Here is a 14,219-nt window from a genome sequence, read left to right as displayed (position 1 = left end):
TTTTTTTTTTAAAAACATCACATCTTCTCCAAATTATCGCTCAAATCTGTGTCCATCTGAGTGCCTCAATCAAACATTGTCGGTGATTGGTCACTGCTGAGTGGTGATCAGTTGTAGGCTGGCATGCAGTAGCAGCGAGTTCAAGATCCCACCTTTATGTCTCATTAGCTGCACGTGTCGCTATTGTTCCTGCACCTCATGGAAGATGGATGGGTGAAAGACAGAGGAGGCAGGAGGTTATAGACAGCCCCCCCCCCCCCCCCCCCCCCCCCCCCCCCCCCCCCCGCCCCCCCCCGCCCAGCTGGCCTGTGCACGTCTGGATGTTTGAAGACTATATAACGCGTATGGAGGCGATGGAGATTTGTCAATAAGTCGGCCTCTGGAGGAAGGTAATCTTTATTCATCCAGCATGACGGGCTGCAGCGCTTTGTGGTGCGAAAGGAGTGTCCCTCTGTGTCCTTTTCCAGTCTTTACATCCTCCGCTGCACAGCAGAAGGGTTTATCTTTATCGCTTAAAGAATCTCATCTCCCTGTCAGTGTGAAACTTGGTGATTTAAAGGTGATTCCAAAGGTGCTAATGTTTTTGTACTATAAAATGTATCCACATTCTGTGATAAGGAAAACAATATAAACTGGATTCTTTTTTATTTTGTTAAAAAAGATGAGAAATTAAGCAAAAAACCTCATACATCCAGTCAAGGTTATAGAGTCAGTGGGCATAACCAGGAAGATTTCTTTAAAGCTGCTGTAATCAATATTGTTATATTAGTGATGGTCATTTGCTCGTAGAGGCGAACCCAAAGAGAACAGAGAGAAGTGGTTTAATTGAACAAACGTACATTCACAAGATTGTCAGAAATATGTAATGCAATGCATTCGTGCAGAAAGTTAGATAAGATGAAAGATCCCACTCTCACGTCTGTCCAAGTGAAGCTACGGCCAGTTAGCTGAGCTCAGCAGCCAGACTGAGACAGAGATGAGACACTGTCCCTAAAACTATGAATTTGCATTTTGACACTTGTGCTTCAGTGGTGGTGATAGGCAGGTTTTTTTTTATTATCTTTGGACAGGTTGGCTCTTACTCCCTGTTTCCTGAGTTTTGCAAAACAACAGTCGTCTTTGTTCTGATTTCTATTATCAGAGGGATCACGTGACCAGATCACTTGCAGCATGTCCCAATAAAGTGTCTCGCACAAGTCCATTCAGTTGAACGCTGACATGTTTGTTCTTTAACCCTGTGTCCCGTTGTGTTTTGCTCACATCAGTTTGGAATTCTGTAGTTTTACTGCTGGAGTTTACTCCTGCATCCATCCTTCCAGCACCTCTGCCTGAGCCACGGGAAGAACCAGCAGAGAAACTGATGCCGACTCGTTGCCTACGGTCACATCCTCGGGCCTGAAGATTAATGGTAGGAGAGATTGTTCTGTCTGGCCTCTCGCAGCTTCCTGAAAGGATATTAATGCTCACCGACGTGACCTAATTATCCTGAACAGAAGCTATTAATAAAATACTAGATTTAATGAATTCATCACTTCATATCGTCTTTGGAATTAAATGAAAGCATTATTTTTGGAGCATGATGTAGATACTCGTATGTGTCATCGTAGCATTTCTCTTCCAGCAGCAGGTACTTAACAGCGATGCAGCGATAAAGAATTTTCAATATTTTATGGCTGAGGAACAAGACCAAATCAAAGAAGAAGCCCTTGGTAATCCTCTTTTAAAAAAGCTCGGCTTTAATGACACCTTCCAACTGATCAGGCTACGACAGTCATTAGAGCTCTGAGGGAATTGTTGACAAGGATCTTCGATACAGAATATCAGAGGCATCACCGCCGTCGCTTTGAGCTCCTGATCATTAACTATTCCGTTTGGCACACTCGCTACTCTTGCCGTCCTTACAATTGCTTCACGTCGGGGTTTTGATCCCCTATGGCACCTTGGGACGAAGAACCTTTTTCAACACTGGGCTGAGTTCTCCTCTTGTGCTTAGTCTCAAAAACGCTGTGTCATAGTGTGCAGGCAAGATGGTGACTAGAGAGCCCTGGATGGGCTCAGCTGCTCTATTATGGATTAAGGCAGTGGCAGCAGACGCCTCTCGCTCCCTGAAGAGAGAAAGGAACCTTTTTCACAACACAATTGTACACTGAGGTCTTTACATGGATTGTCGGATTGTCAGATTGAATATGAAATCATTTACTTTTGTATCAAGAAGGTCTTTGACATGGCAGGCGATGACGAAGATGACAAATTATTGGTACAGGGCTTTTTTCTTAATCGCTCAGTAAGTGCACTTCACTTGTTGAAGAATATCGATGTAAAAAAAGAAAACAGCCATGAGCTGACTCACAAAGTGTATTTCTGAAATTGTCTGGCGTTTTACGAGGATATTTCCTTTGCGGTAGACTTATAAACAAGAATGTCGTCGTACAGATGAATATTTTTTCATGCCAGTTTGATTCCAAATTGCATCTGTCGATACTTCCCGTGGCAGTGCACCGCAGCCCAACCTTACCTTTAAGGACGCATTCCCTGTGGGTCGAACTTGTTTTGCTGCACTCGTGTGTTCTCCCAGGCCTCCTCCAAAACATAATGAGTCCCCTCTGAGTAGGGCCCGAACAGCACTTCGTCAGTGACTCCCAGCAAAGGTTTGACTGTGATGTGAGTGAATGTGTGGCAGGTCAAGTACCCGTATTATTAACTGATGTCAATTAAAAGGCATGCACAGTATCACGAACGAATCGTTGGGGGGGGGTTGCTAGGCCTGTAATTGTTCCTACAATGTAGTTGGATAAAAAAATAAAGCGATATCAAAAAAATGGTCTTGTCTACAAACTGAAGGCTTATAGACGTCAAACGTTTCCAAGATTTTCCAAAATATATTTGAGTGGTCTGAAATTTCCAAAGGGAATGTATACTGTTTTTTTGTTGTCGTTTAAGTTTGTTTATTATAGGCAGGTTTATTATATTAACCTCCACAGTGACCCAGTGAGCCTCCTGTGCATGCAGTGCAGCATCAACAGCAGTCAGCTGAGCATCCTTTTCTGCACCCTGCGATGTACACACCAGTTACCTCGACGTACCACGCTCCCTCCCCACCTCTCGATACAGCCCACCTGAAACCTAAAAATAATCACGAGAGGAAGTGGTGAATCGCACCTGCAGAAGGAGTAAGATGTCACCTCAGAATGAGAAAAAGGAAAGAGGGGTGGTGTGACGTGTTTTAAATAGAGTCTGTTGAACATCTCTGGCAGTTTGTTATCTCTCTTGTTATGGGCTTTTGGATCGCTCATATGTGGGACAGTGGGGCTTTCATTGTGTGTTTTGGAGTATTCAGTTAGTTATAAGATTATTGCATAAGGCTTGTGTATGTGCCTTTCTGAATTCTTAAAATCTTTTCAGTCCCCAGCATTTAGAAGATCTCCGCATGCACAGACGGAGACATTCCTTTTTTATGCTTTCTACTGACTCTTAAAACTATCAGTATGTACTGTATGTTATTCCTAGAACCCGTACTATTTGATCAGTATGGTCCAGGTATGGTCCAGGTATGGTCCAGGTTCATTCGGGTGTCAGTCTTTTCAGACTACAACAACTGTTTAAAACTGGACCTACAAACAGAGTACATGTGTTGACCACTTCACATTTCAGAAATCTGTCCGAATGCAAACATGAAATGTAAAAGTGAATGTTGATCAAGTGTCACGTCTGGTCGAACTGACTTTTGGAAGAAACCTCGCTCCCAGACGACGAAGAGATAGAAAAACACGGAGCATATCTGTGCTGGATTGAGTCGGTCAACCCTTCACTCTGTAAATTGAATCTTTACACCAAAATCAAATCCTCCTCAATGTTGGGAATGTCCTGAAGACCAACAGGGGCCATAGCCCACTCCATTATGTGATTGGTAAGATGGGCACTCCAGCTAACGTAATTGTTTTTCCTCTGGTTGAAAACCCTCAATGCCACTCCACGTCCATCCCCGGAGAAGCTCAGGTGGAGGTCAAGAACGAGTATGCGACCTTCCTCTTCCCTCCGTCTATCTGTCTGTCTGCATGTCTGGCTCTGCTGCCTCTGACTGGCTCCGCTATTATTAGCTGCGAGGGAGAAAAAAACCCAGTGATGGCTGAGTTAACAGAGAGAACGCCACGTCACACGCGGGGCCTGCCTCAACATGATTCAGCACTTACAATTATTTTGTATTTGCTAGAAACACTCGCAGGCTCCGCCAATTTCCACTCTAAGTGTCGATAATTGATCTATTCATTTTTTGTCTCTGTGTCTAATAGCCTCTTTCTCTGTGTGCAGTGCGAGCCCCTCTTCAGACCTCTCCGTCTGCCCGTCTGGACGAGAGCAAAACCTCTGAGCGCGCTCATTCCCCAGGGCTGCTGCACAGCACAGCGGGACGCTGGCAACGGACTCCAAGGCAACAGCAGCAGCAGCAACTCACAAATCCACAATGTGTATAAACCGGTACAGGGATGGAGATACAGAATGTGCAACCGCCCGTCATCGAGTCAAATGGTCGAATGATTCCAAAAATCCATAGAATTTATTTAAGTGCATTATAAAGACATATTCCCACATTCTGGGATATCAATTTCATCTCTTTGCATTCTGTTTAGTTATGTGTTTGGCATGTCGCTTCCTACATAGGCTTGTCGGCTATAGTAAGCTATGGCTTACATTAGAGCCGGTGTATTGCGGCAAAACCCTTTTTGTTGTTGTTGCTGCATGGAAACATAATTTTTGACGTGTACTACAAACAAACAATTGGACTTTCCTCTCTAAGTATTCCTATTTAAGTGTGTTAGACAGAGTGAAAATTGAATTGTCACCTGATGTGACAGTGATTTGTCACTCCAAAAAGCCAATATATAGTTATATTATAGATATTATAAGTTGGTAACATATGTTTTTGTGTTCAGCTCAGCTTCTATCTGACCTCTTTTTTTTAGAAACTCTTCTTTTCCGTAGTAATTTTCATCCTGTATCTCTCCTTTTCCCCCAGACGTCGTATGTTCATGAAGTTCATTCATTCGTTCATCGTCTACCGCTTTATCCATTTAAGGGTCACGAGGGGGGGCTGGAGCCAATCCCAGCTCACATTGGGCGAGAGGCGCCAGCCTATCTCAGGGCCACACACAGAGACAGACAACCATTCACTCCCACATTCACACCTACGGTCAATTTAGAGTCTTCAATTTTACCTAACCCCATTCTGCATGTCTTTGGACTGTGGGAGGAAGCCGGAGAACCGGGAGAGAACCCACGCATACACGGGGAGAACATGCAAACTCCACACAGAAAGGCCCTAGTTGAACCGGGATTTGAACCCAAAATCTTCTTGCTGTGAGGCGAAAGCGCTAACCACTACACCACCGTGCAGCCTATGTTCATGAAGTAGTTTATGAAATTTGCAAAGATACGTGATTAGCACAAATTTTAAACTTCAGTTTCATTTAAGTTCAGGACCTGGTGAATTTATGTGAATTCCAATAGACTCTATCAATACATAAGGACTACAAGACATAGCCACTACAAGTAATTTCTAAAACAAGACTCGCCCACTCGATCGACACCATTGGTTGGTTTAAACACCAATTTCAAACATGTTACCCAATTGAGTCTTTCAATCGGCTTTACATGCAGTCATGTTCCGTATAAAATTCACCTTGTGCTCTGTCTTAACACATCTTAAGACATAAGAAGTTTTGATTGTATAAAAATGAATAATACTATCACTTGTTCAGAGAACGACACTTTCATACCATTGTAATTTCTGCTAGTGGATATGGGCTCTGTGTTTGTGTGTGTGTGTATGTGTGTGTGTGTGTGTGTGTGTGTGTGTGGTTGAGTCAGGAGGAATGGCTTCGATCCACAGATGCTAAAAAACAGGTGAAATTTATGGCCCACGACCGGCTCGCTCCACTGCCGGATTCTCATTTCCACCCAGCGTCCTGGCCCCACATTACACTTATCACCAGACAGGACATAAAACATGCCTCTCCCCCAACGCTGTCTCCTTTATTCCCGAGAAGACATGAAATGGAAGTGTTGCCACAGTGGGTGCAACGTGTTAATGTACAGATTTTTATCACCCTCTCAAATGCACTGCCTCGCCAGTTATTACAAACCAATGATGTGCATCTCATTTAAATCATAGGAGATCCCAACATTCCCAAAGATACCAAATATATCAATATTTATAAAGTTGAAAAATGTCTAAACATGATAAACAGAGGTACAGTAATACTGTCAGTGAACAGATCGCTTTCCCAACCTTAGAGGAGTACATTTGTTCTGTCACTGCATACACAATTCTTACACGACACAGTGCGTATGTTAAAACAGGAAGGTGTGCAATAATTACAGCACACACTTCAGTAGTCAGTCCACTGCAGTGTATGCCGATTGCATTGGGACTGAAGGCTTAGCACGCTCTGATAGCTTTCAATTCTAATTAATCCCAGATTGGACATTGTTTCTTATGGAGGCAATATTTTACGCATTTCACGTGTCTATAGCCGTGTGATACTGTCATGTGTTTTCTACGGTAGTGAACCAGGGACATGGTAGCTAAGGTGAGACTCAAAATAGAAAGTTGAAGTACTCCTTCAAATGAAGGGAGGGCTGTTTCGTAACGGGGCTGTCACGGTGGCATTTCAGCGGACGGCTCCACCACATCTTCGTCTCGACAGCATTGCAGGGGTATAAATTTTTGAAGGACTGCAACCCACGTCACGCATGCACGCCCAGTGTCGAGGCCGCCTCGCCCAGTTGTTGGGAGGAGGAGAGATGAGCTAATTGGAGACGATCCACCAGGTCCACGGTGTCAAGGTCTAGGTCTGTGTGTGTGTGTGTGTGTGTGTGTGTGTGTGTGTGTGTGTGTGTGTGTGTGTTTAAGTGTGTGGCGCAGCGGCGGCATGGGAACAGAGGTCAACGTACAGTACAATATCTGGTGATCCATCATATCTCTGTGATGCACATCTGCACTGTGGCCCTGAGAAGCAAAAGAAAAAAAACAATGTATTTTCAAGAAACATGTCAAGGTGACTTTTCGTCCTGTGCTGGTCTAAAGCACCATTTGCTCTCACAGATAAAGCAGCAAGATGTTTTTTTCCTCCCAATTTCATGTCTGAAAACATGAGCTATAGGTTCTCAACATTTAACCTCCCAGGTTAACTGATAAATGTATTTTTCTTTAGCAAAAGTTTCTGAACTCCACTTAGACATGTATGTGTTTACCGTAGCGGGTACTACTACTGGTAAAAATCAATATTATATATATTCAATATTTTACTTGAGTAAAAGTAAGAAGCATTGGCATCAAAATACACTTAAAGGACCAAAAGTAAAAGTACTTACTCTGCCCATTTCAGAATAATACATTTTATTTTTTGGGATTAGGATCATTACTTTTATTATTATTTATTAAGTGTGGCTTATTTGCGACCTTTATCCCAGAGATTAATAAAGTATTATCTGATAATAGAATATACTTGAAAATATATTTGATTAACATATTTTGTACATTTGCCTCCTCTAATGTGGAGAATACATACAAAGTGGCCAAATGGAATCGAATGAAAGTCTCTGTGTGGACCGTACGATTTAATGTTTCCACACATCCACCAGTGTGGGCATCCTTGCGAAAAGAAAAAAACACAATCAAATCATGCGCACCTCAGTAATGTCAAGTCTTTATTGATATGGTGTCATACAGCAATACATAAGTAGTAATAACAGTGAATAGCATGTCATCTACATTCAATCTCTATGCTTTTTGTAGTCATGGTAGCTCTAATAAACACTAAGTAAGAGATAACAATGATTAAACACACAAAGAGCAGAATCATACACATGGCCAGGAAAAAACAGCTGCTGGTGTTATAAGGCATTTTTTACATCCTACAGTATTTGTCCTATGGCTAAGTCTTGCTTCTCGGGTTCGGATCGGCGACAGGTGATTTACTGTAGTGTATTTTTTAGGAAATGCTTGCGTTTTTGCATGAGCCTGTGTTGCATGTGCACTTTGAGAAGTTTGGCAGTGCTGTAGGAGTAGGAGCGACATTTTTGTTCAAACATTCAACTCTTTCGGTTTATACCGAGGAAAGATAAGGGAGTTCTCATTTGCACCCATTGTTACGGCTGCACACTATAAAATGTTGCTTTTATCTATAGGTTCTTGTACTTCTGAGATTGTTTTTAATTCAGCTTATCACTGGAATTCAGTATCCCATAAAACAAAATGCCCCCCCCCCCAAAAAAGTCCAGGTATGATAGGCCACTGTGTAGAGTAAAACAGCACAACAGTCAAACAACCAGAACAGTCTGTAACCCAGTCAGTGGTTTTCTGTTTTCATTCTTAATGTGCGTGCAGTGTGTCAAGGGCACGGCTCGCCATGAACAGCAGCATGAGAAGAAGATAGGTGTGTTACACGAGTTGGCAGTGCACAAGCAGGGAAAACAAGCGTCAAGTCTTTCACACTGAAGGGTTTTTTCTACTGGTGAGCTCAAACTACAACAGGCGTCTTATCTAGTCATGGCCACGGTTGAAAAGGAAAAGGGTCAAGTTGTCTTCAAACACATCGTGGAGGTCTGTCAGGTTCTCACTGAATGTTCAGTTTTGTCGGCGTGTTTTTCTTCAGGGTGAATGATATGGTATGAATTCTGGGGCTTGAATCTGTTTCTAGCAGCATCGTCAGTGGCACATGGGAAATGGTGTTAAATATGCATACAGCCCATCATTCCCAGATGGATCGCACAGAATATCATGCATTTGCGCCAAAGCATAATTTCCAATTCAGTCTCTAATTGACCGGACAGTATCAAGAGAAAGATAAAAATTTTCCTCTTCCTTAGCATATAATCTGCATTTTTGCTTAAGTTTCCTATTTCCCTGTATCCTTCATGAAGGATTAAAGAGGAGCTACCCTCGCTACCTTCACAACAACGACAGCAGACATCCGTAGCCCGTCACAGTCCCACGATCTATAGCAGTATTATCGAACCCAGCCCACGGGCTAGCAAGCACCACGTCTATTACAGTTCCTAATGAGTGTGCATGATGACTCGCAGGTATTGGCCAACCTTTGAACTTTGAACGATGGGCTGATGGATTCCATGCAAGGATGACATCGACATACACCATGCAAATTATGCTCCATCGAGCGACGTTTGTTTTTTTAAACCGTTTTCTCATTTGCTCTAGTAATCGTCTCATTTAAAAAGCTGTGATACTCGACTTTAGTTCATCAAACCTCAACCGGGAAGTTGAAAAAGGGGCCGGTGCTCTCCTGAGGACGTGCATCCCCTTTCACACTGTTGTCATGCAGAGCCGACTGAACCACAGTCGAACCGCTGATGCGCTGACTGTGATCAGAACTATTGTGCAAGAAGAGATACACGCAGACACTTTGTTCAGAAACGACTTGGCTCAGTGAAACGCATATCATATATTATCATAGCTTCTTTTGGCAGGTTTCCTGCAACAGTACACTGTGTGCTTCCTCACTAAACTCTCACCACTGTGTAAGTGGATGTAGGGAGAGGAACAGACACCAGCCGATGTGTTTTGAATCCTTTGTCCTTTTTTTGTGCACACAGTGACACTCGCGCGCGCACAGACACACATGCTACTATCGGAATGTGTCGAGAGTATCTCACAGCTTGTGGTTATAGTGCACGACCACAGGTTTTTATCTATTGTGTGATGGTATTGTTGCTGCTACTTAAGTGCTTGTTATCGTCTGATGTTGAGTTTGTGGAAGAGAAGAAGAGAGAACAGCTGTGCTGTGGTTTTTTGTATAGAGTTGGTGGTTATAGTAGAGTTCTAGTGGATTTGCTTCGGGGAACACACATGGGGACACAAAGGGTACAAGGAGCAAATGAACTAACATAAAACAAACCGACAAACCTTGCACTCGTTTTCAGATGTTAAAAACTTTCGCAAGCTTACTATACTTATAATAAGAAAGCAAAGCCGGGGGTATCATCTTAGATCCCCACAGGAGACTCAAGGTTTGTTTTAGGATGGGAGAGGGGAGAGAATTTGCAGGCTACAGGGGTCAAGAACAGGCTTACAGTATAGGCTGTTAGTTTTTCTGATTGGTGGGACTATCGGCGGGGTCTTGCTGCTTCTCCATCTTCTTAGTGGTGACCACTGTCTCCTCATAGACTTCACGCTGGGTCACCTTGCCTCCAGATTTGCTTGGCGGCTGCTGCTGCTGCTGCTGCTGCTCCTCGTCCTTATCCTTCTTGGAGCTCTTGCCGGAGCTGGTGTAAATGCGAGGCTGGTAGTTGTAGCCTTGCCCAAAACCGGCGCCGAGGGAGGGGCTGGAGTAGCTGATGCCCGTCCCAATGCGGGTCTCCTCCCCTTCGAGGAGCTTCCTGCAGAGAGGATGACACGGGGAAGGGTTTAGAAAGAAGAATTAAGTACAGGAGAGGACGCAACAACAAAAAAGAAAGGATACAACCATTCAACAGGTAGAGTGAAGTTGTCTCCTGTTTGTAAATGAGGGTCTTTCGCTTCCACCATATGGGCGTTACTGTAATGAAATGTGAGCTATCTCTGAAAGAAGAACCGACCTGTAAGCTGCAATTTCAATATCCAGGGCCATCTTGACGTTCAGCAGATCCTGGTACTCCCTCAGGTGGCGAGCCATCTCGTTCTTCGTGGTCCTCAGATCGTTCTCCAGCTCTACCATGCTATCCTATGAGGACAAAAGGGCCAGATAACACAAATTTTTGCCTTATTTACTGAGAACCCCCCCCCCCCACACACACACACAAACAAGTACACAAGAAGGTTTGCAGGTCTACACTGAGGAATAACTGCAGCAACACATAAAAAGACATCCAAGTGTTCACCCGTGCATTCTGTGCCCGGGCATTCGTGTCGTTTATGAGCAGAATGTGTTGATAATGTTTTATCAGGTGAACTTTTTCCTTTTTCTTTCTTCTTTTGTGGACTGGGAGATCACGCGCAGCACGCTCCATGGGCGTTGTCAGGCGCAGCTGCCGAGCGGGCTGTCCCAGGGGAAGGGGTTCAGCACCAAGGACAGCGCCCGAGCGACAAACAGCTGCGCCTCCTTTTGTTTTGTTTTTTGCTGTTGCTCCAACATATAACGACTTTAGAAATAGAAAAAACAACAACACTGCAATGCAATATATTCATTTGGATGAAAATAAACTTTGAATGGTCCTGTTTTTCCATATTATCATCCTCTCGATGTGCGATTGAAGGATCATCATCGATGTGGTTACCTGGTAGGTTCCAATCTCCGCGTTGTGCCTGTCCTCCATCTCCCGCAGTTGCTTGTCCAGAGACTCGTTGGTTCCCCTCAGACTCTCGATCTCGATGGTCTTGGACTGCAGCTGCCTCCTGGACTCGTTCACCTCCTCCCTGCTGTGGCGGATGGCCTCGTTACTCCGGTTGGCCTGCTCGGACAGGTCCGCGAACTTGGTCTTGTACCACTCCTCGGCGGAGTGCAGGTTCTTGGACGCCATGGACTCGTACTGGCCGCGGATCTCCTTGAGGGCGGAGGTGAGATCGGGCTTGGACACCTCCATCTCCACGGACACCTGGGCCGCCTGGATCATGTCCGTCAGCTCGGCCACCTCCTCCTCGTGCACCTTCCTGAGGAAGTTGATCTCGTCCAGGAGCGATTCGACCTTCTTCTCCAGGTCCAGGCGCACCATTGTGGCATCGTCGACGTCCTTCTTGAACGCCTTGAGGATGGCCTCCGCCTCCTCCCGGCCGCGGAACTCCTCTTCGTACTTGCCCCTGACCTTCTGCAGGTCGTCTTCGATGTTGTCCCTCTCGATCACCAGCTGGGACTTCTCCCCGTTCAGCTCGTCGAGTTGGGAGCGCAGCTCGCGGATTTCCTGCTGGTAAAGCTCCGCCAGGCGGGACGGCTCGGCCTGCCTCTGGCGCAGCGCGACCAGCTCCGTCTCCAGCACTTTGTTGTGCTGCTCCAAGTTGCGCACTTTGTCGATGAACATCGCAAAGCGGTCGTTGAGCCCCTGCATTTGCTCCTTCTCATTGGTGCGCACGATCTTGAACTCATTGTTGAGGACGGTGCTCTGTGTCACGTCGAAGGTGTCCAGCGGCATAGGTGAGAAGGCGCGGCCGGACTTTCTGTTGTACGAGCCCAGGGACGAGACGTTGCTCCGGGACACGGAGGAGGACCGGTACCCTCCCCGCGAGGACGCGCTCATCGCCGTCCGCGATGGAGAGGAGGCGTAACGGGGAGATTCCCCGAAAATCCTGCGGTAGGAGGAGGAGGAGGAGGAGAAGGCGTCAGATCCGTAGCTCATCTTGGCTTGTGTTGAGACAGAGCCGAGCAGTGGGCGCGTCTCCCTTTTATAGGGGGACCGATCCAATCCCTAATTAATGCACGTCGGTATCATCCGGACCGATCCGTTCCAGTTGGCTCAGGTAGCGCACTGTTCGTGTGAATATGCCATCAATGCAGCGCCAGAGGTGGATTTGCGTTGGTAATTACTACAACTTGGTAACATTGGTCCTGACACGGTCCAGATGTGCGCAGTTGGCGCGTGGTCTTTGTGCGGAGCAGATGGAACTGTCCTTTTTTTTTTTTTTTTTGGCGCAGTGGTGATGCGTCAGTGTTTGGTCGCTTGTTGCACATAGGTCAAACAAATAATTAATTATAATGTTTAACCCCGAACCTTCCAGTTGTTTCTATTGCTGAGACAATTGGAATCAGAGATGCAACATTTCTTTAAAAAGAAAAAATAATAATAATCCAACTTAAATCCACTTTCACATCAAGTCGCACTACAATCTGAGGTTTTCATGATGACATATGAATTTCAAACTTTTGTTTCTACCCGGAATAATCTCATCTACGCTTTATGAACTGTAAAAGGTTAAATTGCCAATGAACGTTCACACAAATTCTATGAGCAGATGTGTCTTTAAATGTTTAGAGTTAAATCCTAATCCTGTAAACTATATTCAAAACGACCTTTAGTTGTTGATGATTATTTGTTTTGTTTGCTGTATATTTGGTTTGGTTAAAGATCCTTTGGAGAAACAGCATCCCTCTGACTGGCCTTTGCTGCCCTCTGTTGTCAGATCACAACACACACTATAGGAATACACAAGTTAAACTGTAGGGGAGGACTACCAGGGCTAAACTATATAAAACAAAGGGAATGTAAAGTATTTGAATGCTTTGAAAGATGTTAGATGAATGTGAAAGAGACTGTACATAAACGGATTCACAGATTTATAGGTGGAATACATTCTTTGCTAGTTGCTAATTCTCTGAAGAATTACAGACGTGATGCGATGAATACAATCTCTTGCAGCATGGAGAGTTAACCCACATGCTTGTTCTCTGTCAGTCATACATACTCGTTAATCGTGCCTTCTATATTACGATGGCCTTTTCATGTTACTTTCCAGTCGATTGTCAACTAACGCTCCTCAGGCCCACCTCACAGCTTGAACATTGGGATACACAGGCATCATCTGACAAAGACATCACCAATAATTCAACACATTTACTACTGAAACTAAAACTACAAAGTTAAATTCCCCACACTACATTCAATGGAGCGTCAACAGACAGATATCAAACCTCAATTGGATTTCCCCTCGCGCGCCTCCGTCCTATTACAGGCCTGCATCAACATCATAGTTGAGGAGCTGCAGGCTAAAAAAAAAGCCTTAGAATTAGTCTTAACCCATAACAATGTTCAAACAGAGTTCCCCTTGAGATATTTGTCCCTTCTCTCAAGATCTATGCTGATATCAAAATTATGCCCTGCAGGCCAAAGTTGTGGCAGAGGAGGCACATGATGCCCTTTTCAATAGAAAACATCATATGCCCAAAGAGAGAACTGCAAATGCATTTTGACTTTGAGCTTTGGAATATGGAAGACATACATTACATTTATTTGAGTTATAACTGTTTTTTCATTTCATTCTATGCTACTTTATCCTCTTGCAACAGACTGATTCTATTCAGAGGGTCAGGTGCTTATAAAAACTAGATATTTTACATACAGTGCTACTTTTTCAACTGCTTTGGCAGCACATTGTGTCTAAAATGAAACAATTGCTGAGGTTAAAGAACTGACTTTTAGCACTGAGGAAGGCTGAATATCAAATCATTAAAAGCCTTTTTTTTCTTCTTCCATTTTGCTTTTGTTGTCCAAGCTAAGTTTAAGGAATTCAACTTGAGCAG

At 44.4% G+C, this 14,219-nt stretch overlaps 1 protein-coding gene across 1 annotated transcript; it reads right to left on the bottom strand.

The window, feature by feature from the left end:
• Positions 1–7,691: 7,691 nt before the first annotated feature.
• inab (internexin neuronal intermediate filament protein, alpha b) lies at positions 7,692–12,578 on the bottom strand. The gene is made up of 3 exons (XM_035636697.2): positions 11,269–12,578; positions 10,591–10,715; positions 7,692–10,392 (listed from the first exon to the last, which is right to left on the bottom strand). Exons 1-3 carry the CDS (start codon positions 12,319–12,321, stop codon positions 10,098–10,100), a joined length of 1,473 nt encoding a protein of 490 aa, XP_035492590.1. The 5' UTR covers positions 12,322–12,578; the 3' UTR covers positions 7,692–10,097.
• Between the last annotated feature and the right edge of the window lie 1,641 nt (positions 12,579–14,219).

The sequence above is a fragment of the Scophthalmus maximus genome, chromosome 8, assembly GCF_022379125.1.
Source record: "Scophthalmus maximus strain ysfricsl-2021 chromosome 8, ASM2237912v1, whole genome shotgun sequence".
NCBI classification, from domain to species: Eukaryota; Metazoa; Chordata; class Actinopteri; order Pleuronectiformes; family Scophthalmidae; genus Scophthalmus; species Scophthalmus maximus.
This window is presented reverse-complemented; position numbering and strand designations above follow the sequence as displayed.

Excerpts from the sequence above, each read along its gene's own strand:
- inab (XM_035636697.2), bottom strand. The coding sequence starts at position 12,321 with ATGAGCTACGGATCTGACGCCTTCTCCTCCTCCTCCTCCTCCTACCGC. Across the intron at positions 10,716-11,268 it reads CGGAGATTGGAACCTACCAG|GATAGCATGGTAGAGCTGGA; the intron begins GTAACCACATCG and ends TTGTCCTCATAG. Across the intron at positions 10,393-10,590 it reads ATTGAAATTGCAGCTTACAG|GAAGCTCCTCGAAGGGGAGG; the intron begins GTCGGTTCTTCT and ends TCCTCTCTGCAG.